The sequence below is a fragment of the Anomalospiza imberbis genome, chromosome 5 (genome assembly GCF_031753505.1).
Source record: "Anomalospiza imberbis isolate Cuckoo-Finch-1a 21T00152 chromosome 5, ASM3175350v1, whole genome shotgun sequence".
Classification (NCBI taxonomy): domain Eukaryota; kingdom Metazoa; phylum Chordata; class Aves; order Passeriformes; family Viduidae; genus Anomalospiza; species Anomalospiza imberbis.
Window position 1 is genome coordinate 48157531 of NC_089685.1, and position 26699 is coordinate 48184229.

At 43.0% G+C, this 26699-nt stretch overlaps 2 protein-coding genes and 1 long non-coding RNA gene across 7 annotated transcripts in view; 2 read left to right on the top strand and 1 right to left on the bottom strand.

Moving 5' to 3' along the window:
* The window catches only part of LOC137474189 (fatty acyl-CoA reductase 1-like), a 111843-nt gene extending 103096 nt beyond the window's left edge, over positions 1 to 8747 (top strand). For all 5 annotated transcript variants that reach the window (XM_068190542.1, XM_068190546.1, XM_068190543.1 and 2 more), the window contains exons 9-12: positions 1689 to 1860; positions 5617 to 5746; positions 6612 to 6739; positions 7738 to 8747. In XM_068190542.1, the coding sequence (XP_068046643.1) occupies positions 1689 to 1860; positions 5617 to 5746; positions 6612 to 6739; positions 7738 to 7900 (593 nt within the window). In that variant the 3' untranslated portion in view covers positions 7901 to 8747. The remainder of the gene's footprint in view (positions 1 to 1688; positions 1861 to 5616; positions 5747 to 6611; positions 6740 to 7737) is intronic.
* LOC137474199 (uncharacterized) lies at positions 1734 to 5704 on the bottom strand. The gene is made up of 2 exons (XR_010999225.1): positions 5592 to 5704; positions 1734 to 2625 (listed from the first exon to the last, which is right to left on the bottom strand). It is a non-coding gene; the product is annotated as an uncharacterized lncRNA (long non-coding RNA).
* An 11028-nt stretch (positions 8748 to 19775) lies between the features above and the next one.
* On the top strand, positions 19776 to 26148 carry LOC137474175 (zinc finger protein 664-like). The gene is made up of 5 exons (XM_068190471.1): positions 19776 to 19908; positions 20077 to 20149; positions 21897 to 22523; positions 23962 to 24060; positions 24136 to 26148. The coding sequence occupies exons 2-5, from the start codon at positions 20077 to 20079 to the stop codon at positions 24489 to 24491; spliced, it is 1155 nt and encodes a 384-aa protein (XP_068046572.1). The 5' UTR covers positions 19776 to 19908; the 3' UTR covers positions 24492 to 26148.
* The last annotated feature ends 551 nt before the right edge of the window (positions 26149 to 26699 follow it).

Sequence of the window (26699 nt, forward strand, 5' to 3'; positions counted from 1 at the left end):
GAAGTGGTGGAGATGGTGATGCTTTGAGTACAGTTTGAGTGATGAGCTTGGAGGGAGGGAGGAGAAAGAGATCCAGAAGAGAGTGTATGCTTAAACACCCATTGCAAGGCAATTCATTCTAAAGCTTATCAGACACAGATAAAAACTAGTGTTAAAAGGGACCTTAACTGATTTATTTATTTTCCAAATAATGCTATGCCTTGGGGTTTTACTTTTCCCTTACTTTCTCAGTACTTTGTCTGCTTTTACAAAGATGTGGTCACACAACTAAATTTTTATCTGAAGAGGCATATTCTGCTTTGCTGCAATGTGAATCTGGTTAGTCTGACTTTGTGAAGTACATTTTGCAGGTTCTCCTCAAAACTAAACCGTAAAACAGGCTGGAGATGATGTTCAGCGTGGCAAAAATTAAGTTCAATTTATTCTTGTTAGTCCACCTTGGTGAGACGTGTGTCCAGTTCTCCCCCTGCAGAACCTGCCTTTGAGTTGTAGGATTTGCTGTTGCATTTTTTTGTTCAGGTTGGAGGGGAGAGACCACCCACCCACTAAGTCATTGCAGTAGCTCCTAGAGGTGACAAATTTCTGGTTTGGGGTTCTTAGTAGAAGTACAGCAAAAGTCACTTGAAGTGCAGTAATGAGCTGAGCACAGACACTGGAGAGTCCTGTCTGAATGTTACAATTGGTATCTGCTTATCTGAGGATGATCTGGATGTTTCTTGTGGCTTGCAAATTCTCATCTGATTTTATATTTGTAACATAAGCTTAGAGACTAAACGATAATATGAGCACAGATTGATGTCATTAACTCTCAAATAAATTTTTTAGAAAGTGAAAAAAGCCCACATATTCTTCTTTCTTGAGCTTGCTGGTGCTCAGGAGTAGGAGCACCATCTGTTTATCAGTCCCTAGGATGATAGCCTTACCCTCAACTACCGCAGTTCTATTAAGCCTCTGCAGTATACAAATGTCCCAGATATGCACGTCTAGATACCACTCTGTGGCACTGTGCCATTGCCAGAGCTCAGAATCAGACCCAGCATATTTTGTGCCTTAACATGCAAAGGGAAGGGAAGATTCCCACCCTATCATTTGTTTTTGAGTTAAGAATGCAAGACAGTTTGCTGCCTTAGAGCATCCAGAGGTCTTCTGAAAACAGGCAGACATTTGGTGGTGTGGGTCAGATGTGGTTTGAAAGGATATAATGAAGTCTTTTTAAAGCTATCACCCTGTGTAAGCAACAGACTAACTCAGACATCAGCTCACTGGAAAATCTGACTGAAAATTAGAAATGTCATTTTTATTTTATGCTAGCAGATCAAAGTTTGCTTTCAGCGATCTAATGAAATGTTAGCACTTACCAATTTCTTTTACACCTGCAGCAGATTAAAGCAGAACTGCAGCTCCTTGAAGCTCTTAGAGCTGCCTACTTTTCCTCCTTTATGTTTAGGTGCTTTGACAAGGAGGTTTTTGTCTGCCAGTGTTAAGCGTGGAGCAGGATTGGGTTTCAGATAGGCAATAGATGGAGTCAATTTTCATGGCAGAAGGGGCAACCTGGTTCAAGCTCTGGTGACACAATTCAGAGAGCAGTGGGCTGGAGGTGTGAAGCACAATTTGGGCTGTGCTGCACCGTGCTTCCAGCCCAGCTGGAAGTGAGTGATTGCCAGTGAAAAATGCCTGTTCCCTTGCAGGACAGTACGTCATGTCCACGTTCAAAAGGAACCCCCTGGAGCAGGCCTTCCGAACACCCAATGCTCACATGACCTCCAGCTACTTGATAAACCAGTACTGGATCACTGTCAGCCACAAGGCACCTGCCATCCTCTACGACCTGTACATGAGGCTTACGGGGAGAAAGCCCAGGTAAGGAATGGTGCTCTCAGCCTCCTGCATGCCTGCCACTCCCATGGAGAGCAGAGCTTGAAGCAGTGATGAGAACTGGAGTCCTTGAGCGTCTTCCTGTCTCCTTCGCTTGAGGAAAATGAGGAAATGCATGGCTGTAGTTAAGCACAGCCTATGGTTCGCACCCTTCCCACCACCTGGAGAACAGCACATCTTTTGAACTCAGTTTTGCACACCACAGAGGTTCCCAAGGCAGAGGAGGACTGGTAGTCTTCTGTCTTCTCTATATCCAGATCTCTACCACTTCAGCTTTCCATTGGGATCACCCCTATCTGGTATGAGCTTGCATAAGGACTTGGGTCTGGCAAGGTTTAGAACATACCAGCTAATGTGTTTTTTCCCCCATGAATTAGATGCCTAAGTAGCTGTTTCCAGTAGTATTCTGAAATCTAGGAAGCAATTGTTTCTGAGTATGATTAAATTCTAATTGTATTTAGAAGGGCAGTTCACCATTATGGGTGGTATTTGAGCCCTGGCAGTGGTATGGCTTGGAGGAACAGCAATATCCATGTCCCATGTGGAAGGAATCATCTTGTAAGTAACATTACTCCAGACATTGTCCTCCTTTACTCCCTGCCACCACAGAGGAGGATTTGTTGTGCAGTGTGAGAACAGGATGCCAGCGCTGTGTTGATGTCAGCTGCTCTGATTTATCCCTGATATTCTGCTTCGGAGGCAGATTTGTCCATAAAAAGACTTGCAGTTATCCAGGAGGAAAGAACTACCCTAGAAATAGAGGTAAACTGAAAATTAGGCTGGAATCTCCAATCTTTGTTGAAATGGGCAGCAGTAAGATCTTGGCACTGCCGTTACAATTGACATTGCTTTTCATGAAGCTGATTGGCATAATTAACCAGTGGACACTGCCTGCAATGCTGTAGTTAAATGTCAAACAGAACTCAGAATGATATCTTCTGAACTTTAGGATTTGCAACCTCAGCAAAGATGGCTCACCAATGAAGTTGGGAGTTTTCCAAGTCTTTTTTTAATATAATTCTCCTTTTCTTTTTACACACTACTTCAGCTCATCCAGGTATTGCTGCAGTGTGGTAGAAAGCACAGTAGCAGCTCATCGTTTCTTCTTTTCCCAGATACCTGAATATCAGACCTTTATGGTCTAAGGGCAGTAAACCACATAAAATAAAAAAAAGAAGCCTTTTTAGGTGTAAGCTCATTTCACATAAAATTCCAGATATCAAGCAAAACTGCCCTAAGTGGTTTCCTGTGAGTGCTGCACATCCATCCATGACTTAGAGCATAATGTGGTTTTATACCCTTAGTAGTCTTTTGGGGCAATCCTGTCTCACCTGAGGACCTGCTCGTGCAAGTCTCTGTATGGGAGCAAATAAAGAAATCATTGCTGTAAACAGTTTTCTAGAAGACAAAATGCATGTCTCAAGTGTGGCCACAGTGAGAGCTAATACTCAATTTATTCCTCTCAGTTCCTCCACAGTGGAAAATGAGATTTCCTGTAAGAAATCTTTGCCATGTTTCTACTCGGTGTTTTGCAGAAGACTTTGTCTTCATACAAATCATTAGTCAATGTTTTGAATGTAGTCACATCAACTGAGCTTAGACAGTTGACATGAAACACAGTTTTCACACACACCTCTTCAGATCATAGAATCACAGACTTGTTTGGGTTGGAAGGAAGCTTTAAGATCCTCTAGTTTCACCCCTGCCATGGGCAGGGACACCTTCCACTATCCCAGGTTGCTCGGAGCCCCATCCAACCTGGTCTTGGACACTTCCAGGGATGGGGCAGCCACACCTTCTCTGGGCAGCTTTTGCCAGGGCCACTCCACCCTCAAAGGGAAGGTTTTTTCCCACATACTAAAGAGTTTGTTCTCTTATCCTTTCTTTTTTCCCTAAGTTTCCATTAGTCCTAAGCACTTTTAAGATTTCGGGGAGTCAGCTTGAGGGGTAGCTTCAGATCTTTCCAATCTAGCTGCATTTGTTTTTCTCACGTTCCTAAAATGTATTAAAATATTCACAAAGCTTTGCCCCATGGTGCTTCCCCTACACAGGAGGATTAATCTGAAATAATTTTAAAGCAGTTCAGATACACAGCATTCAGTTGACATGCACATAATTATTCAGAAGGAAGGTTCCTTTAATCTGATGGTCTGCTTTGCTTCTAAAATGAAAGCCACTTTAAGAAGGAGTGCCTGTCTAAGGTTTTAGTGCTCTTTCCAGTTGCTTTGGGTGAGCTGCACAGTTCTGCTCTGAGCTGATGGACTCATTGTGTCTTGCTGTGCTGTGCTGAGTGCTTATCGTGGTGGCAGTCACGTCTGCGCGGGGAGAGGCCAGCCTGGCACCATTCTCCACAGACTGCCACATTTTATTTGTCACAGCAACTGTGTTACCCCCTGGGCAGCACAATATTTTGCATGAAAACAGCTCTGTTTTCCACAAAAATCAGCCTTTTAATACTTTCTCTTGCCCTTACCCAGTCTGAGAGGATGTGGTGTTTTCTCAGAATTTGCCGAGCACTCCACATCACACTTTAAAACAACTGCCAGAGGTCTTTTTTACTCATGACCACTGGGACAACTAAAATAATCCTGCAGGGTAGGACAGCATTACTGTCCATCCACTTTTGTATAAAAAAATTAGTAAGAAAAGGCCAAGACACATCAGAGGACCTAAATCTACATTTCCCAAGTCCTTAAGCAGTTATGCCTCTGAAGCAAGACAGCAAAGACATGGAGCTGTTGGAGCAGGTCCAGAGGAGGGTCACAAAGGTGGTCACTGGGCTGGTGCGCCTCTCCTATGAGGACAGGCTGGGAGAGCCAGGACTGTTGAGACTGGAGAAGAAAAGGCACATGGTAGACCTGGTAACAGTTTTTCAGTACTTTAAGCAGACCAGTGGGAAAAAGGAGGAGGGACTCTTACCATGGAGCGTAATCACAGGATAAGGGGGAGTGGTTTCAAACTGAAAAAAGTACATTTCGATTATATAGGAGGAAATTCTTCCCTATGAGGGTGGTGAGGCCCTGGCACAGGTTACCCAGAGAAGCTGTGGCTGCTCCATCACTGGAAGTGTTCCAGGCCAGACTGGATGGGGCTTGGAGCAATCTGGGATAGTGTAAGGTGTCCCTGCCCATGGCAGGCGTTGGAACAAGATGATCTTTAAGCTCCCTTCCAACCCAAACTACTCTGTGATTCTTTGGTTCTGTCTGAAAACTGAAGTTGAGCAAATGACTGCTGAGCTCAGTGTCCATACTGCAGATGTGGTCACCAGATACTGGAGCTAATGCCAAAAATCAGAGCCTTGCTTCAGTACACATCTCAGGCTTGGGAGCAGAAGAAAATTCCTGTGGCAGAAAGAGAAGTACCCACCTTGGGAACAGCAGCACTGTACCCTTGTGGTGCAGACTTTGTGTCAGCTCAGGTGGGCTCTTCCCTCCACAGCAGTGGAACATGACATATATGCAGCTTCCAGCCCTTGCTTAGGTCAGACCAGTGAGTTGGACATCAGTGGCAATGATGTTGGCTCCCATGTTGGAGCCAACAATAAAAGCTGGGTAGCTCTAGGATTGAGCTCAGCTGGAGCAGTTGGGATTTGCTGGGTAAGTTCTCAGCCTAGCGAGTAGCAGGGCAGTGCTCAGGAGAAATTGTAATGTTTATTCACCTGGATTGGTGGAAACACAAACCAGCAGCTTCTACATAAGGTCAGACTTCCTGCTCACCTCTAATGCTGCCCCTTTGTTTCAGAATGATGAAGATTATCAATCGGCTGCACAAGTCGATGACACTCCTGCAGTATTTCTCCACCCAGTCCTGGAGCTGGTCTTCAGATAATATGAATATGTTAATGAGTCACCTTAATACAGAGGACAGAAAGGTAAATATGTTTTGAATATGGGTTGCTAATCTCAGATTCTGTTCATCTGCAGCAATAATTTTAAGTGTATTGTGGAGCTTTTAAATGATATCTAAATGATCGGAATTGATTTTAATCTGAAATTATTTATTTCAGGAGCTTTCCAATTATTACAGGAGAATGTTTTCAGGTCACTGACAACCCAACCTATTCTGTGAAAACTTCTTCCTCTCTACAAAGCCTTTCTTTGCTCCAAGAGACAGCTTCCTGAGAGCTTGCTAACAATTTGTCCAGTATGAGCATCAAAAATGAACTGGGGTAGTTGGCTCTGCAAAGAGATTTTGTTTATGCCAAACACCAAAGTGATCCATTTCCTGGACTTCTGTTCTAGCTGCCAAAAGAGAATGCAGCACAGCTGAGAGTAACACCGATGCAGAGGCACCTGTTGACTCAATGTCCAGTTAATTTATTTACATATCATTTTAGTGACACATTAAAACTGCTTGGAGGTTTTCATTTGAATCTGTTTGCCTGTGTGGAATGCCATTTTTATTCCGTGATTCTGTGTGTGTGTGTGTGTGTGTGTGTGTGTGTGTGTGTGTACAAATACATGTATTTATGGAAGAGTTGCCACCTGAAAAATAAACACCTTTATTTTCTGCCAGCTAGCACTACATTTCTGCTTGCTTTGCCCAGATTCCCAGCAGGGTGGGACATTAATCAGCAGCTGTGAAACACAGTCTGGCAGTGCTTGGGAGCTCAGTGGCTTTGAGAATTTCAGAGAGAGGGCCTTGTCAGGAACAGAGATCAGTCAAGAATTGATGCTTCAAGTAAACTGGTTTTGAACTCTGGTGTTCAGATTTCACTCTTTGTCTTTAAATCCCAGTTATACAACTTTGATGTTCGCCAGCTGCACTGGTCAGAATACATTGAGAGCTACTGCATAGGTGCTAAGAAGTACTTGCTAAATGAGGACATGGCTGGAATTCCAGCAGCAAAGCAGCATCTACGCAAGTAAGTCACACCCAGGGACAAAGAGAAGAGCTCCTGGCTACCTTTGGGGAAAATAAGTCTAGCTACATTGCAAAATTGTTATTATTTTTGATTAAAATTGAGATAACTTACTTCTTATCACAGCAGTTTGTCAGTATTTACAAACATAGAATAAGGGGATAGTTTGCCATAGCAAGGAATCCTAAACAAGTTCATAACTCATGGATCATTTTTAGGAAGCTTATAGGGAACTCAGGAATGGACTGCTGACTGCCTCAGACTGTGGACTGTGATGCAGTGATAAAGTTTACCTTAAAAGGGCTCTTACAAAAATGAAACAAGTCTTGAGGTCTTTAGGTGTCTTTTTCCCCTTGGTTAAGCACTGGGAAAATGAGAATTAGAGAACTGCAGAAACTTTTGCTTAACAGAAAGAAGATGGGATCATTACAATCTGAAAAATTCAGTAATATTACTGAAATTGATGCTGTAAACTAACCCACTTGCCCCAAAAAATAAAATATCCCAGTGCTGCAGTATTGCAACAGTGAAGACCATTTATGATCATTGTGTAACTTCACAACTCTAAAGACAGGGTTTCACCCAAATAAGAGAACCTTGCTTGTCAACTCCTGTGAGGTTCTCTAGCCTGCCCCAAATCCTGCAAAGTGAGAGATATTTGTATATATGAAACCAAAGCAGAAAGTATTGGACACAGACTGTCCTAAAGAAAAACTTCTCCATATGACTTGGCTCTGGTTTGAAATGAGAGTACAGAACAAGAGTGAATTCCAGTACAGCTATTCCACCTACACCATGAACTATTCTCTCTGCTCCAGCTTCAGCACAGTCCTTGGCAAGACCAAGGACTCCAGCACAGTATCTCCACTAAAACAGGAATGGCAAGAAGCCCAAGGTCTGCTTGTAAATAGGATTTATTCCTGAATTACCTGTGGGAAATGCAGGGGGCTGGTGAGCTTCTCGTTGTTTGTGTGTTTCTTGATAAGATGCCTCTTTCTCAGGCTGAGGAACATCCGATACGCATTCAACACCACCCTCCTTGTGATCATCTGGCGCATCTTCATCGCAAGGTCGCAGATGGCTCGAAACATCTGGTACTTTGTGGTGAGCCTCTGCTACAAGTTCCTGTCCTACTTCAGGGCATCCAGCACCCTCAGGCATTGAAGCCATCCATCAGCAACCAGCCTCTTCCAGAAGGACCTCCATCTCCTCTAATCAGCAACTGTGGGCATTGGGGTCTGAAAGTAGCAGAAAAATCCACTCCCTCCAACAGCAGCTGGCACTTATTGTACACTGTTACATGCTCACCTTTTTAATTTTAACTAATGCTTTAATACATGGTCTTTTCTTCCATAGGACCAGGCCAATTTTTAAAGCCATAACTGAAGCTTTAGGAACAATTCAAGCTGGGACCCCTCATCTAAAGTCTGATGTGCAAGAGTAAGGATTAACCAAAGTTATTGTCTTCCCGTGTACTACTCCCTAGGCTATCTTAATCCCATCTTCTTCCCCAAAAGAGGTAAATTTAAAGCACGACCTTGGAAGACAAGGATGCCACCAGAGAAGACCCAGCTGGGGAAATTAACCTGTAAGCAGTCTTCCTAAAGCAGCTTTTTGTTCATTCTCATTCAGTGAAATGATACCTTACTGAAAAAACCAAGATTATACCTTCTCAGTTTTTCAAAACTTAGGAGGGGGAAACATCAGTCACACGAGGCCAGTGAACACACAGAACAGTTTTCAGATCTTGTCTTGTATTGCTGCTGAGGACTGATGCTTTCAAGCCATACCTGAAGATACACATAGAATTCATGCACCTGGGTTAACTCTGCTCACTCACAAGCTGCTTTCTTACAGAGAGGGCTTCTTTTCTCCCTGTGGTTAAGGTTTCAGTTTATTAAAAAATTCCTGGTCTTGCATTTTTCACATTTGCTTGGGACATTTTTGGGGTCTTGAAAAATGCTGTATTAACCCTGAGAATGAAGAGAAGACTTCATAAAAATAGGAAGAATACAGAAACCTGCCATTATTTTTGAAGTATGGGTCTTTTTTTCCCCTGCAGAAAATGTCTCTCCCTGTAGCTCAAAACCAGCCTGATACTGAGCTTTCATTACAGCTAAATCACTTTGCAGTTGATAATTTCCAGTGGCAAAGAAAGTGTAAAGACACACATGGAGGAAACATCATTAGGCCTGTTCTGCTGCCATTCCTGTCAGGGGGCATTAAAAATTCTGAAACTTGTTTTTCTTGAGAATACATTAAATGTTGGATTTAATGATCTTAAAGGTCTTTTCTGACCTAAGCAGCTCTGTGATTCTTTGACTTCTCTGTAAGAACAGTCATGCAACTGCAAAGGTAACGCACTTTGAACTGTAGTTCAGAATTTTCAGAATTTGATTTTTCAGAGTTTTAGAATTAAATAACAATTTAGAAAGGAAGCCAAGGACCTTCCAAATGCTCATGGCTGTTGGAGATCCTTGTTTCTTGTAGTAAATTGTAAATTCCTGTGGGGGCAGAGAGAGAGAGCCTTCTTGAAAGTAGCTGGTGCAACAACAGCAACAAACTTACTGCCTTGTCAGATTTTCAGAGTGAAATCTTACACCAAAATATTATTTATTCAGATAACACTGAATAAGCACTTTTAAGATGATCAGTCTTCAATGCAGCACCCTGTTTCTCTAATCTTGTGTCATGCCTGAAAAAGTAATGCTATACAAAAAACACAACAAAGTGACACAGTTGCTCTTTTGTGAGCTGAGAAGAGCAGAGAATTTACAAGCCTGGCATTCCTCAAAAATTATACTTGGTTTTGGTAGTGAAGGTAAGAGCAGATTATGTCAGTGTATTTGTATCTGAGCACTTCTGGCTGGTTCAGAAATCTTTCTATAGGTTCAAGGAATTAATCTTGTCCCGTATGCTGCAGAGGTCTGATTCCAAGCAATTGCCAAAGGGTGCCTGCAGCAGAACCTGACCAGAAATGTGGTGTCCAGGATGGCAGGGCTCTGGCATTGCCTGACACAGACCTCTGTGTTTGTCACACACTGCTTTTGATCTGTGCTTAAATAGGTCAAGCACCCAGTTTACAAAGATGCAAATTTTGAAGCTCTTGCCTTGGAAATGTGCTTCCTGTAGAGTGTGTTCTTCAGCTTCAGGGCATGCTGTGCAAGGTGTCACCACCTGGGAAACCTGGAGCTGTGCGTTCAGGGGCTTGGGACCAACGTTCCCTGTCCAGCGCTGCCACAGCAATATTTTGGGGAAGGTTGTGGCATTGTACTTTGCTACCTTGGTGGGGCTGAGGCAGGTTGCTGCAGGGATTCCTCCAGGAAGAGTGCATTCCCTCAGTTACATCTTCTGGTCATCAGGCAGCTTGCAGTCCTCATAGGAAAGGCTAAAACACAAAGCAAACCAAAACTGTAGATCACTTTGAAACAAACTTCCACTCAAACATCAGGAAATAATTTCAACACTTATCCTGAAAGTCTTTTTAAGTGCCTGCCTTATGGACAAAGAGAAGCAACACTAAAGGGGATCATAAGTCTTGAGCTGTGCACATGATAGACAAAAGCTCGGGTCTCAGAAAAGTCAAAGGTGCAGAGCTGCTACAACATCATCAGTCAGCTCTCCTGAGACTGAAGTGCCCCACCTTTTCTTCCCCTTCCCTACTCATGCCAGGAATTCCTCATAATATGCCTGTAGGCATTCACAGTTGTGTGCACAGGCTGTGTTGTCCCCACAAGTCTGAGGTGTATTTTTTGCTCCCCTGAGCATATCCAGACCTGGTTTTCTGAATGCACAAAAAGGTGCTGCACTCAGAATAGTGGTGGTGTGACATTTTAAGGCTCTTCAGCATTTTGCTGAAGGAAACAGCTACAGAAAAGCTACTCAGCCCCGAAAAAACAGCAGGAGTTGTTTGGGTTGGAAAACCAGAGCTGTTGCAGATGGTGTCTGCTCTTCTGGAGACCTTGCATAGCTCACACAGCATTGCCAGCAGCTGGCTCCAGACCTCTGGCCTTGCCTGGGGAGGATCAAGCTGTTAGTTGTTTTAACACACATGTAACATGAAGAGCAACTTGAATCTTTAATCTATTTTCTTGTGGCTTGAGATGTTTCCAGCTGATTGTCTGAAGCACAGACATATTTCAGAAAGCCTCAGTGCAGGGGCTGATGTGTGGCAGTGGCCCTTGAGTGCCAGTTGTGACTGTCATCATGGGGAGCTGGGCTTAAGAACTTTTTTCACCTCAAGCAGTGGCTGATGTTCAATGTTTTACTTTGTGCTCCTCAGTGGATTTGTTTGTGCTCTGAAGAAACCCAAGCCTTGGGGAAGATACCTGAAAGAAAATACTGAATATCATTTCACCATCAGCAATGGGCAGAACCTGGCAATTAACAAGTATATTTTTTTAAATTAAATAGCGATAACAAAACAAACAAACCACAACAAATCCCTACAGTTAATCTGTGTTTTAACTGCCATTTGAACAACAACCAAAGCTGTTTATCTTCAGCATGCCTGTTACTAAAAATATTTAATTTCTTAACCCTCCACCCTCCTGTGTTCCATGTTAAGAAACAATTTTTCCACAATAGGGAGGGAGCAGTAACAGACCCACTGATAAATCACAGATTGTTGGCCCATTACCCACCTCCTGCAGAAATGTGTTTTTTACATTTTCTAAGGAAACATCAGTACATCTGTCTGTGTGTACAGCTGCATCTTCCAGCACCAGAAAACATGGTAAAAGCAGTGGAGCTCATCCTGAAGTGCCAGGCTATGCTTGTTTGTAGTGCCCTGTTCCACTTCAGTTTACCACAAAGCGATTAAAACATGCCCTCATTTCCAGTGTAAAGGGAACCTAACCTGTAGCTGTTAATTGAGTCATTATCATGAATAAGCAACTGGGAAAAGAGGGAGGGGGGCATCCTTTTGTTTGTAAATAAGCTACAGCTTCATGGTTGAAAGCATGCTGTTGCTCTTCCAGCATTGACACATTCTACCGCTGAAAGCAAGGATGAACTTTCAGTACAACTTTAGTACAATTGGACCCCTTATTCTAGCACAGAGCAAATAACATTCCCCAGAAGGTAAGTGGTGAACACCCCACTACATGGTGCTAAATATTAGTGTGAAGGTGGTACAGATTTACTTAGAATTAAAATTCAGAAAATAAAGCGTATTTGGGGAATAATTAAAGATGTACTATCCCCTTTTCTCTATTGCTTAAAACCAACTATGAATTGTTTTTTCAGATGAACATGAAACCACTTACAAAAGGTTTCTTGTCCTTAACATGATCTTGGCAGACCCCAGTTTATAGTAAAATATGTACTCTCCCACTGTCCAGAGTTTCTACGGTTCTATCTGCTATTTCTATCCTCTTGTTAGCTGCAAGACAACTTTCTGTTATAAATCTTAATTACAGAGTTTCTAATGTTAAGGCGTAACCTTTTGAGCTCTCAAATCAGATAAAATGGTCAAACCACAAATTGCGTGAATCTCAGCCATAAAATTGTTAATATGATGTTTATGTTATTTGAAACATTTAATAAAATATTTTAAAGCTACGGTCACTTTGCATTGCTTGGTTTTCTAGAGGAGGTAGTTGCTTGCTGGCCATTGCAGTTGAGCAGAGGCCGCCTCTCCAGCACATCTGCCCACATCTACAGCACAGCTGTCGGTGGAACGGCAGCCCCACCTACAGGAGGGAAACACAGATTTTAAAGGCTGCAATAGTGAGACTTTTAACCCCGATACAGAAGACTGAAAGGTCCTGCTGTGATGAGTGTCCTGTGGAAACTCAGAGGGACAGGTCTGCAGCAAAGGAAAACTGGGAGTAACCCAACCAACTTCTCCCAACAACATCCCATTTGTACCTGAGTATGTTATCCCAAGTGTTTAGTTTTTAAGTATAGAGACCTCACCTCATTATGTCAGTTTTCTGTCAGACAAGAGTAGATGATATCTAGTAATTATCTCTCACTTCTTTGCAATATAGCAGACTTCAATGAGTGCAAAAGACACAACATTATCATGACCCTTTGCTTAATGAAAATTATTTCTAATCCTAAAACCCAGGGCATATATCAAAGATGCCACTTTCATTTTGTTAGCAAATATTTCCTTAATATATAATTTTCCATTTTTTATATGTAAATGTGATCTTTACGGAGAAAAAAAAATCTATTTTCCATTGAGATGCATCAATGAATTAAAGCCATCAGCAAGAAAGTTCAAATTCTTTCCAAGGAACAGATTTTAAGGTCAACCTGCAGTCTTCAATATTTAAAGCTTTTTTTCTGACATTCTAATTGCCCAGTATTATCAAGGCAAATAATAAATAAATGAGGAAAATTGCATTAATTGCCATATTTTAAGGGAAGCAAAAATAGAGGGGGAGGAAAATGATGGATAAACCCTTAGTTGATAACACTGCAGGTCACACAGAATAAGCACCAGGCCTCAAGGGAAAGCATCCCAGCCAATTTTCAGTTTTCCCCATCTCCCTCAGTTAAGGGCTACTGGTGTTCATTAAGAACTGAGCCCACAGGTCCCAGTTCCTAACTCACAGGATTATTTGGCTGTGAAATGTGCTGTGGATAAACTGGATTTCTGGACTCGTGCCCTACCTATGGAATGGATACCACAGCAGAGGAAGCTGAATTAACCCAGAGCCCATCCAGAGTCAGGAGAGGGCCACACACTCATCTACTTCTCTTGCCACAGGTGCCTTGATGATACAAATTCCTGCAGCTGCCTGCACTGCAGTCTCAGAGTCCAGGGAAGCAGCAGGTAACACCCAGCCCCAGATGCAAAAGCCACAGCAATGAAAAGCATCTTCTGTAAGACAAGAGTAGGCAAGAGGGGATCAAGACAATAGCTCTGGAGCTGCCAATGTGATCCATCTTTTTCCAGTTTTCCCTGAACAAGGTATGGTGAGAGCTTTGCAGAGGGCTTTCAAACAGGAATTCCCACCTCAGTGTGTGTCCTGACTTCTGTATTTCTGATTCAGTTCTCACTGCAAGCTCCTCCTCTCCAACTGGGATTCATAACCACTCCAGAGAACACCTTGGTGTTCCTTGATTAATGAAACATAATTCATTGGATTAAACCTATATAAACTGGCCAGAGAATTAAGGGCTGGTGAAAAAGCCAGCAAAAATGTTTGTAGAAAGAGGATGTTACTGTATTTGGATCAGTAAATAGGCGAGATCTGAGGCACACAATGACTGATATTTTGCTACTGATAACACAGATCCTCTGCCACTGTCATATGTCACCGAGTATTTGCTGTGCAAGACACTGAAGAGCCCCCCAAAATTCAGTCAAATACCCCAGTCTCTGGCAGTTAGGTTTTGACCAGAAAGTAATAGAAGGTTTATAGCATGGCACAACCTTGCAGAAAGAGGTGGGTGAATTTAAATGTATCTTTCTTTTTGCCTCAGGCATTTGAAAATGGAGGCATTGTGGAACTTGAGGAATAAATGAAAAAATTAAAACTACAGACAGTAAAAACACAACTGTAATTGCAGAGTAATAAATAAAACTGGCTGCTTGAAAGTGTGAACTACATTAACCTGTTCAACAGTGGCTGTGTTTATGCAACACTGAGTTTAAGGGGAAATTGTGTCCTCTCCACAATCCATGATTATTGATCATTTTAGCACATTTTCTTACTTCCCCCCAGCTGAGGCTGATATGACAATTGGTCTGGGGAAAGAGAAATGTCAGCTGACCATGGGAAGTTTGCTACCACTTAACACCTCTGGGAAAGCTTTATTGATAAATAAAGAGCTGCCAGGTAAGATTGAGTCAGCAAGAGCAAATTCAGCAGTGAGCACACTAATGAGGTAAATTAGCTTGAAAAGGCAAGTGAGGCACAAGTTTGGCACTCTGCAGTCAAAGCTGGGAGAGAGGATGTGAGTTTAGGCATCTGATAGATGACAATCCCAGTGGCGGGATAATAAAAGCAACAGTTACATTATTTTATTCATTCTTTAATTTTTGGCATTAGGGTGAGATTAATATTTCCAGAAAAAAAATGAAATTGTTTTCCTAGTCTTCATTTTCATAATTACTGACAATAAGAATGTGAAAGCAAGCAAAGGAATTAGCTAGAATTTAATATGCAGTAAATTCCAACTATCTTCTATTAGTATTTCTTCTAATTAAGATACTGTTTAGCCTTAGAAAGCATAAAATCAGTCAATGAGCAATACAAAACGGTAAATATATTTTGGTATGTAAAACAATAATTTTATCTGCTGAGAAATTTTGTTTACAGCTTGCTCTATTACAGCATTTGGCATTTTATTTGGAAGTGCTGTGTCCTGTGATGAATATGGATTTGAAACATTGATAAGTTTTGCTTATTTCCTTGGAGGTCTTGTTATTTGTAACAGGTATAATTCGCGCCATTTTCTTGCTTCATATATATATAATATTAAATAGTTGTTAGGATGTACCTCTTGGCATTAGAAGCCCCCCCTTCTCAGGCAAAACTAAGTGTGTGTTGAAACCTGATTTACAAGCAAGGGGATGTGGCTCACCAGGAGATGGGCCTTATCTGAGGCGATATGGAGACACCCAGGCGCTGATCATCGCGTGAACGACCCGAGATGGATATCAGGAACATCCCCCCGGGCCGATACATGTGAACACTCTGTTCCCGTAAATTTCATCAAGAGTTTCCAGGACACCAGACTTTGAATTTCTCTACCTTGTCGCCGAGAAGGAAATCTCATCAATTTATGGGACTTTGAATGAAACAAAGGACTGAATGCCGAAATCCTGGCCTCAGGCAAAAATTTTCCCTATAAAAATCGCTTGTACCAGGATGGTGGTGTGGGGGCACAGAGTGAAACCTCTGCTGAGGCCGATCTCTGTGTCTTGCACCCAGCGCCGATCCCGGGCTTGGCATTGTCCTTTTCCGTGTGGCTGGCTAAGTTAGATCTCTATTGTTAAAATAAATTCTTTTCATTTTTTTAATTTGGCTGGATCGTTTTTCATTTATAACAGTCTATTCCAACATCAGTGATCCTGGGATAACTGTGAAATACAAGGATTTTGCCTAAGTAGAAGTGAGACAAAATACTGAGAGAAAAGATCCCAGGCAACATCCACTACCCCAGGGCCCAAAAAGCAAGTCAAAATCCTCTTCCTCATTTCTGCTGAAGAGATGGTGAGAACTGGATACCCACCACAAAAGAAAGGACTGTATTTCCAGAAATCGGGTGTCTGCCATCTCAGAGAACCAGCAGTAAGATCCCAAGGCAGATAAATCCCCTGGAGAACAGCCTGTGGGAAGATGGGCACTTAAATGTCCTTTAAGGAATTGCTAAAGAATGTACTGTCTCCAGCTAGAGAAAGGAAAAGAAAAGGTTAAGAGAGTAAATGTAGCAAACCACAAATTTTCCTACTGGTTGGAAATCATGACCAGGAATGGCATAGAGGTGACAAGTAGGTCAGATTACATAAAATAATGTATTTAAAAAATAAATAAAGCACAACCAAGCAACTAAGTAACTGGGACACAGAACAGTCCAAAACCAATTTATGTAATAAACAGAAGATCAGCATCAAAAGGGTAAGAACTCAGAGCAGACAGAGAAGAGGTTACTGAGTACTTAATTTAGATTTTTTTACTGTCACCTATAGGCTGGAGCAAGCTGAGGTAGGCTGGTAGATATCCTGGAGAGCTCAGGAAAGATGGACAAGATTAGAGAAGACAAAGGAAATACAAGAGGACGAGAACATGGGAACTATTTTTAGTAAGCCTGACTTCAATACAAGAACAATACACAGCAGTTACACAGTAGTTAAAAAGGCAAACAATAATAGTGTGGAATTCCAAAGGCAAATTATGTCACATCAAATTTTCTCTTACAACAGAGTGAGAGGCATTGTTAAAAGCAGAGGAGTTGGAGATGGCATACTGTCTGTGCTTTAAAAGGTTTTTATCTCACATGATCATTCTCACTAATAAGCTGAGGCGAGAACACTGCAAAATTAATGCAAAGTTAATGCAAAACCTGATAGAAAATCACAATACTTATTTGCAATTCAGTGTTAACCTGGGAAATTATATTATGTCTAACCCCAGATGAGAAGATTCAACAGATTTATTAAGGATCTGAATGCTGGTATAGAGAGTAGGCTCTTTAAAACCTTGACCTCAAGGTGAGAAGGCTGTGAACAGTGCAAGGGACAGGGCTAGTTAGAATATTCCTATTAAATTGAAACCCAAGGCTCCTACTTAAGTTAGTGAAAATGATGTCTTTCAAATTAAAAATACTTGCACGGACATCTAACATGGACTTGTCTAATTTGAGATACAGTCTTGAAAGAATTTTATATAAATTATTATTAGTTTCCCAAACTCAAGAACTTTAAATTATAAAATGCCATAGCAATGTGTTCTAACCTACTTATGTATTATAACAGGTACTTTTATTACTTACACACTATTTCTGCATGAAGACTCACTGCTTTCTTTAATGAACTTGAGGGATGAGTGAGAAAACTCTTCACAATCTTTTTTGCACCTCTATTACCTGGTGGTCTTACAAGCCATCACGCCACACAGTTCAAGTTCTGCTGGGCCAAGAAAATAATTTATTTCCTAATTAATTTTTCTATGACACTCACCACTTTAGTGTCTATAGGCCAGATTCATTTAGATAGTAGGAATATTAATCTTACACCAACTTCGAATACGTTAAAGTCAGTTAATCCAGGCTTCCATTTTTCCCTGCAGGGAAGAACAGACCTTGCTGGAATGTGATTTATTAGGATGCTGCATAAAGGTCTGTTGACAACCAGCAGCATCTAATGCAACAAGCTCATTCACATCTACATCATGGACTCTTGAAGGCTAAGGAAAATAATCCTGTTTTATTGCAAAATACTGGCTGTGACTGTGGATGGGATACCTCTATCCTCCAAAGCACACAGCTGCAGAAAGGTAAAAGCTCAACCTGCTCAATCAGCAGCACCTGAGACTGCCATAAAACAAGGTCACATCATCAAATCACAGAATATCCCGAGTTGGGAGGGACCCGCGAGGATCATGGAATCCAGCTCTTCCCAAACCAAAATTAATCCTGACAAATAAGGGGAAATGGCCTGAAAACCAGAAGTTAAACAAAAGAATCGCCTTAGTTTAGTGCAGCACCAAGGAGTGGCTGCTACTGAAAGCACATGGGACTTAAAGCTGTGCCCTTAGCTGCAGGATATCCCTGTCAAAGAGCTGCTCCATGGCCCTGGTGTGTGCGTGAGCAGAGAGAAGGTCTGAAAGGAGCAGCCATGATCCCACAGGGCAGAAAAGGGCTGGCACAGCAAAGGAGGTCTTCTGGAATTGGGAAATACAGACTGTGAGTCCCTCCACAATCCTTTATTAACAACTGCAGTGAGCCAAACCACACAGCTGGAAAGCCAGCACTGGCCCAGAAGTCTTGTTGTCTTAGGACTTTCTTATCTCTAAGAGTCCCTAGGATCTGTTAATACCCAAATATTTAATGTTCCCTAAACAAAATTTAGAGCACCTCTTCTATGAGAAAACACCAAGAGAATTGGGATTGTTCAGCCCGGAGGACTGAACCTATGGGGTGACTTCATTGTGACCTTCCAGGTCCTAAAGGGAGACTGCAGGAAAGATGGAGAGAGACTCTGGACAAGGACCTGGAGTGACAGGACAAGGGGCGATGGCTTCACACTGACAGAGAGCAGGTTTAGACTGGATATTGGGAAGAAATTCTTCCCTGTGCGGGTGGTGAGGTCCTGGCACAGGTTGCAAGCACACAAAGGGGAGGATTGAAGGGAGAACAGAAAAAGGGTTTAAAACCAAACTGGAACTGTGAAAATACATGTCAAAAGAACTGTAAACTTCAACAGAACTTCTTTCCACCTGTCTTGGTTTGAAAAGACAGGTGTCAGCTAAGGAAGGCAGGAGCCTCTCTTGAAATGGAAAATGTAAACCCCCTCCCTACAAATTATTGTAATTTTGAAATTAAGGGGCTTTCAGGCAAAGACATGGGAGAAGGAATTACAGTTCTTTATTAGGAAAATAAAAATGCAGTGACACAAAACACCACTGACAGAGTCAGAATACAACCTGACACCCTGTGAGTCAGGGTGTTGGTAGCAGTCCCATTCAATGGTGGCTGCAGCCCTCCAGCAGTGACAGATGTGCTTCTGTTGGAGCAGTGAGCCTGTGGAAGGGTGGAGTTTTCCCCTGAAGATCCAGCGGTGGTGTAGATGGGCCTGGTCTTCCTCGGAATGCAGTGGGAAAGAAAGCTGCTCCTCTGTGAATCCAGTGGGAAAACACTGCCTGTGGGGTTCCATCCAGGTAGGAATGCCTGGTTCCCCGCCCTGGGCGGAGCATCCCCCAATGGGATGATGGAATTTGATCAGTCACGCAATGGGACTCGATGGCCCATTAACAGAAGATAACTGCCCACCTGGACAGCGATAGCGACAGCGCACACAGCCCTGATCACCCCTTGCACTGCAGCCTCAGACACGGCCGTATTTAACAACCCCTCCTCATCTGCACGAGCCAATCGCTCCACCTTATTCCAAGCGCCGCAACCGGACCGCGCGGAGAGGCTGCGGAGGCTCCCTCACGGAGGGGGGCGCTTTCCGGAACCGTCCAGATGCCATGCTGTGCGCTCTGGGATGACGCCGCTTGAGCACAGGGGTAGGACGATGACTATTCCGTGGCTCACCCTGCCAGCTCAGCCCTGTGCTGCCCAGCGGGGACGCGGAGCTCCGTGCGGGGGAGCCCGGCGAGCCACTGTGGCCGGAACCGCGCGGGGCGGCGCAGGCAGAGCTCCCGCCGCATTTCTAGCGGCCGGCGACGCCGAAGGGCGAGCCCGAGGAGCGCGGCACTGACCGCCCGGCCGGCTCTCGGGCCCGGGCAGGAGCGCTGGGCTGTAGCGGGCACAGCCGGCGGGGCGGCGGGGAGGCGAGGGCCCGGCAGAGCAGGCCCGGCGCTCGGGGGAGGGCGGAGCGGCCCCGCGGGAGGCGATTAAAGCGTGGCAGGAACACGAGGTGAGGTGGCTGAGAGCGCCCCGCAGCTCGAGGGCTGCTCCGTGCTTCCCAGGGAGACTGAGCTTAGGGAAAGGCGCTCCTTACCACGCTGGTTTCTGGATGAAGCTCACGGCTCCCCCAGCCTGGGGTCTTTGTGCAGGGCTGCCCTCTCTGCCCCGGGGGCCTCGGTGGCTGGGGCGGGTTTGCGGCTCCTAGGCCGGGCCCTGCCGAAGCGTGCTGTACCAGCGTCTGCCCCTCCCCTTCTGCTCCCATCTGCCGCGAAAGGTTCCACGCTCCTTGTCCTCTCTTCTTCTAGATGGAGCCAGCAATGGAGTCCATATTTTCCATTTTCCAGAGCCCCGGGAGGAGTGATGCTGCAGGATATCCAGGTGAGGTGTAAACTCTTGCTAGTTAAATCCCGCGGGGAAGCGTGGTGCCAGCATTCCATCCCCGGGATGCCATGCCAGGCCGAGGCAGGGCTGCAGTGGCGTTCTGAGTTTCTTTCTGCTGTGGTTTTTCAGCACCTCTTCTAAAATGGGACAATACAGTTCATTAGGAGTGATGGGTAGCCAGCACACTCCCCTTTTCCAGAGTTTCTTACAGGTGAGGAGGGTCTAAGGGAGTTGTGGAGCTAAATCCAAAGTGTGCGAATGCCCAGCTCTGGCACATTCTCACACTTGGTGTGTGGGAATGGAGGGTTCTGTGGTTCCCTGGCACTGTCAGGGACCTGCAGGGCTCTCGAGGAACAATCAGCATTGTGGCTGTAGGGTCAGGAATGAGTGCTCCTGCCAGAGAGAGCTTTCTTCATCCCTCTGGGAGAAAGCTCTTCCTGGCTGTAATTCCTTGATGTAAGAGAGAGGACTCCCTCTCTCAGCAGGTTTGCTTATTTTATTGCTGCTATTTAGATGTTGGTAGCTGTGTCCATGTAAATGCAGTATTTTGCCTCTTCAAGGACATGTTACTTAGGAATTTTATTCTTTGGATTATAGAGGTAAGACTGAAATTGCCCTGCAGAGTTTTATCTTGAATGTAGAAAGCCTGGTTTGGTTTTGTTAGTGGATTAAACAAACTTTTTTTTTGTGTTAAATGTGTGAGTACTATTTTAATGCTATATCAGAGATGCTAATTGCTAAATCCTTTGCTTGAATTAGTAGCAAACACCTGAAGTTGCTTGCAAAAATCAGCCTTGGCTAAGTGTTTATTAGGTGATCCTTATAATTCTGTTAATGCTGAACAGCTGTAAATGTAAGAGCTTCCCATCTGGATAAGATACCTAGAGCTTACTGTGGGGAGTATGATGGTTCATATACACTTGTGAAATAAACAGGTTGCATTCTTCAGGAAAAAAAGGGACATGTTTGAATGTTTCTGGTGTGTTTTGTCAGAATGCAATTTATTTGGCCTGTCATGGCAAGAAAAGTAAATGTTGTGTTAGTTCTAGCTATGAAAAGAGATCGTAATAGTTAATATGGAATTAGCTGATTTTTTTTTAAATCAATAAAGAGCCCTTTGACTTCTGATACATAAATATACAGTATCCTTATAGTATTTACAACTATTGTTGTGATAGAGAAAAAAACCTGGTGTGCCAACCTACAAAACACATAATTTAACTGTTTTCTGGTAAATATGAACTAGGACAAGTGAGAAACAACCTAAATCTCCCTGCTGGCCTTGCCTAGTGAGGGTTGCATGGGCTCTTTTGTGCTGAAAGATCCCCACCCAAATGCCCAGCTTTGAAACAGTGTGTTAATGATAATTTAGCAGGCTGGAAACCTTTTGAGCTAAGTCTGCAGGAACAAATAGCTTAAAGTAGATATTTGGGATAGGTGAGATTCTTCAGGATATTCCTTTCCTTCCTTCATCTTGGCAGTCTTTGTTTTGCCATTTTCTGAAGGGAAGTACAAGGAAATGGGGAGAGGAAGGAATAGAAGAGGAACATTTCTTACCTTTCTCTTCTTCCCTTTGCCATTTTTCTCCCCCTTCTTGTCTCAGTCTTTAGAATTTCCATTCCTCTTTGGGAAAGGGAATCTGGTGTAAGCTGAAGGCAGGCTGAGAAATTGAGTTATTTTACAAAGAGCAGCCTATCTGTCTCAGGGAAAGAGGAGTGTTAAGATGGGTCTCTTACTCCATCAGGGGACTGCGTTTTGGGGGACAATGAGGAGGAGAAAGGCTTTCCTGAAAACCTTAAGCAAAAGAAGCTGCCTCAGGTACTTGAAGCTGAGAGCCCAGAGAGGGGGGCAGCCTGTGATATTTCCCCTCATGAGGAGACTGACTCCAGGAAAGTCATCCTTGGCGCTGATGGCCAGAAACTGCACTGTGAAGAGAAACCCTTCAAGTGTCCAGAATGTGGGAAGGGCTTCAAGGGGCACTGCAGGCTTCTGACCCACCTGCAAATCCACACAAGAGAAAAGGTGTTTGTGTGTGCAGAATGTGGGAAGAGCTTCAGCAGGAAGGCAAACCTGGTGGTTCACCAGAGAGTCCATACAGGGGAGAGGCCTTACAAGTGCAAGGAGTGTGAGAAAACCTTCAGCCGTGCCTCGAGCCTCCTTGCTCACCACAAAACCCATATGAAAAAGAAAATATTTTCCTGCACCATGTGCAGAAAGAACTTCAGTGAGAACACAGCTCTGCTGCAGCATCAGAGAGTCCATACAAGTGAGAAGCCCTGTAGGCGTTCAGAGAATGGAAGTAGCTTCAGTGTGAGCTCAAACTTCATCAGACACCAACATCTGAGAGAGAGACCCAGTGAACACACAGCAGGTAACTGAATTGTGTTTATTTCAAGTTATACAAAATCTCAGGGGATACATGAAATATATCTCTGTTTCTTCCTAAACAATTCTCCCTCTGCTGTGAATATGAGTGTTGGGGGTTGGTTGTTACTTTTTCTTTCCATCTGTCAATATTTATCTCTGCCATCTGAGGAAGTGACTTGAAAAAGCTGAAATTGAAATTTAGGTGTTACCATGAAGATTGCCTGGCATCTTTGACTCCTCAAAGCTCTCAGATCCCACTGATAATAAAGGGCTCACTAATTCCTGCTTCATAATGTTGCCTGATGTCCAGCCTTAGATCTTCAGAAGTGCTCAGCCACCAAAATGCTGAGCTTTGGGAGATGTAAGGAATTTTGACTTGCAAAAGGCTGTAAACAGTGCCTTGGTCATCTCTAGCAGCCAAATTTTGTTATATGTGGACATTGAATCCTAGCTTGTTGTTGTCTACAGTGGGAAGACTCTGGAATATTCTTAGCACAGCACAGGCTGACAGACAAAGGGATTGTTTCAAGTAGGGTGTTTTCTGGATTTTGTGATATTTTGTGTTCTAGTAATGACCTGAAATTCAGGGATAAAAACTGGCATTGTGGGCTGTTTTTCCCTGTTGTTGTACATTTACATGGGAAGTCCCTTTATCCTTGGTCAAAAATATTTTAAGTTTTCATCTTGGGTCTTGCCTAGACACCCACAGAATTGTTGTGGGTGTTGGCATGAGAAGCAGGTGTTTTGTGTGTGAGGTTTTTCTTTGGTTTTTGTGGTTGGTTTGTTTGGAGTTGTTTACTTGGTTTTGTTTGTTTCTTCTGGGAAAAAAAAAAAGCCTAAGCCTTTCACCTTAACTTCATCATTATTCCCATTGTTATAATAAGGTTTGTGATAGAATGGCAAAACTGAATTCTTAATGTAGGGTTTGAGGCCTCTCAGTCCATAGATACAGAGGGGTGGCCTAAGAACGCTAAGCATGGAACCTTACACTCCGAAACCTTGATTTCTCTTCAGATGGAAGAGTTTATAATTCCTGAAGAAAAGTCTCATTTTTGCCCTTTCAGTTGGATGCTGAGTAGTATCAGATTAGTCTAACACTGTACCTACTTCTAAAGAAAGTGTGCAAACACAAACATATTTTTACTAAATCTTAGTTTCCCCTTTCCTTAGCAGATCCTTTGCTTCAGCTTTGCTTCCTCCTTTCCCTGTGCCCCCTCCTAAAAAAAAAAAAACCAAAAAAACAAAAAAAAAACAAAAAAGAAAAAAAAAAAAAACCACCAAAAAAAAACCAGCTGTATCTACCTAATCTTTGATTTTGGACCACCGTGTGACTTGAATTAAGTTTGAATTTTAAGATGTGGATGAGAGGAAGGGTTGTTGCTGAGCTGCTATGTTTGGAATGCAGACTTTGCAACTTTTGACTTGCAGTGTCTTCCTTTTAGATGCAAATCAACCTGAATTTACATCTCTGCATCAGAAAGAGCAAAAGTGTGGTGCAGAGGAGAGTGAGATGGATCACTGGAATCTTGTTTCTGAAGAGTGTAAGTAGAAAAATACTTCTGAACTGCCTCGTGTTTTTACATAGCAGGCATTAACATTCCCTTCTCTTTGTACAGTAAAGAAAATGAGGGAAAACATGGATATGCTTCTCCTGAATCAGCGAAGTCAGCTGCAGGTGCTTCAGGAAATTCAGAAGCAACTGAATACACTGCTCCCAGGCAATGCTCTCCTGAATTCCAATGTTTATAGCTTAGGACTCCTGCTAGGACAGCAGGCGGTTGCTGCAGCATCCATTTCTTGCCCCCTTTTTAATCCCAGCAGTCTCCTTTCCTGTGAAGGTGCCAGTGCCTTATCCCTTTCATCTGCCTCTGAAGCTCTGCCTGCACCTCAGCTCCCAGTCTCTCAGGATCGTGTGGCTTCTGCAGCTTGCTCAGCATTATGCTGTGAATGTGTCCAGTGCAAACATCTGTGACTCTTCTAGACCATTCTGTCATGTGGGGCAGGTGACCTCTGGGCTGTGGTGTTGCAGTTGTTGTACCTGTGAAGGTGCTGACTGTACACTCAGATGCATCAACAAGCAGCAGTTGATCTAATCCCTGCCCTGGAGCCTGCAGGGATTTTGGCCAGGAATGACCTTTTTTGAGGCAGCTCAAGAGATCATTATCACTGGGATGCACTGAAGTGCAGCATTCATATACAAGATAATTCATCAAATTCGAGTGTATTTTTTACCTGGTATGTCTTTCAGCATGTACTTGGGCAATTGTACCTCTCCTAATGAGTTGAAACTAATGATAAAGTCCTCAGGGATGATTTAAGCATCTCCTGTTAAGTCTGATTTATGTAGAGGGAAGCAAGATGCTTATGTAAAGATGTTCAGTTTAACAGCACCCCTGTTCCCAGCATCTGTTTGCAAAAGCTATCTTCCTTTAGGAAGTCTTTAAATTAGGTGTCCTTGACTTAGCTGATCCTCAGGTCAGCTGTACTGCTCAAAATAGAAAAAAATACTTTCTGCTTTTAGTTTAAAACAAACAACCCCCCCACACCACCCAAAAAAACCCTAACTGAAAACACAAGCAAAAAATCCCTGAACAAAATAACCTCCTTTCAGGTCTACCTTGCTTACCAAAAGTTCATGAGGAAAAGCCAAATTGGTTTATAGGGCAATAAAAGTTCACCTTCTTTTGTTCAAAGGTGAACTCAGTTGAGCCTGGGTTTACTTTGTCATAACCTATTTGGATTATTATGTGGTTTTGGCTGTTACGTATTAATGAGGGGGAGGAGTAGGGCAAATAATGAACACTGAGAGGCTCAGGTGCATCATCTTGTGAAAACAGCAGAGGAAGCATTTTTTCTTCTTTTCTTGTTCCCTGTAGGACTCTGACATTGGGCCTGTCAGGGTTGGAAATTGCAGAGTTTTAAGACCTGTTGGTCTGGTCTATCTTGTTCCATCAGTGACAGACTTGGGGCAGTCTCAGAACTTTAAGCTTCAAAAGTGCAAAAAAAAAAGTTCCTTTACCCTTGAACTGGGATAAAAAAAAACTTTGGGCTTGTACCTTTGCCAGAAAGTCTTTCTCTGGAACTGATGTTGTGTTTGTGCATGGTTGGTTTTGTGGTTTGTAGTTGTGTTTTTTATGTTACCTTGTTAAAAGGATGCACTCCTTGTAATTAATAAAATAAGGTTTAGATTTTAGGGATGGGAAACACTAGTTCTCTTAACAAGTCGTCGTCTTGTTGACAGAATGTCACATTCTGTCCCAAAGCTAAAACTGGCCAGGTATGTCACTTCTGCTGTGTGACTACAGACTGTGAAAATCACACACTTGTTTCTGCTGTGTGGGATTTTGGATTAGTCCTAATTCATCAGGATATTAATTTAAGCCAAATGAACAGGCCCTAAAGGGCATCCCTTCACTGTGATTTTGTGCTGGTATCTTTGAACTGTAATTTCCATCAGTTGAGCATTTTGGAATCCTGGAAACCCAGGAGTACTGTTCATAACTTTTTTTGATGTTTAATGTCATTCTGCATAAAGCAGAATTCCTTCACGAAATCAGTGGTTGAAGTTTGTATTTCAGTTGGGTTTATGGTGTTTATTATTAAAACATTGTACTCGTGTTAGAAATGAATCTTTGGTGAGTTTTTGTCCTTCCTAAAAGATGACATAGAGGTGGCCCCTGGGAGTCCAAGGCCAGCCAGAGCTGTTGGTCCTGGCAGCTTTTGTCTGGGTTTTCCCTTTCTCTGCTAATCACAAATCTGGAGGTGTCCTGGCTCCATTTTCTTCTCTTTGAATAATAATAACAATGGAATGGTACAAGTATAAGAAATAATGATCTGAAATACAGGAAATTGAGGGCAATTTTTTGAGAAGCAGCTGGAATTCCAGATCTGTAAAACTGGCACTAATTTGCCTGATTTTGCTTTTAACCTGTCAGTCTTCAGAAGCATTTTCTTTTCATCAGAGAAAAATAAAATAACTCATGAAGCTGTTACTAAGCTGACAGCGGGAGAGAATTTTTTAAAAAGTTTGCTGATTAAAGTGCATCTGAAGAAATTATGCACTCAGGCAGGTAATTGAGGTGTTTCTGTTGTGAGTGGAAGTTTCTGAAGCTGTTAGCTGTAGGGAGGTCAACAGGTAGAATAATTAAAAAAAGAACTAGCATTTAACCCCATATTACAC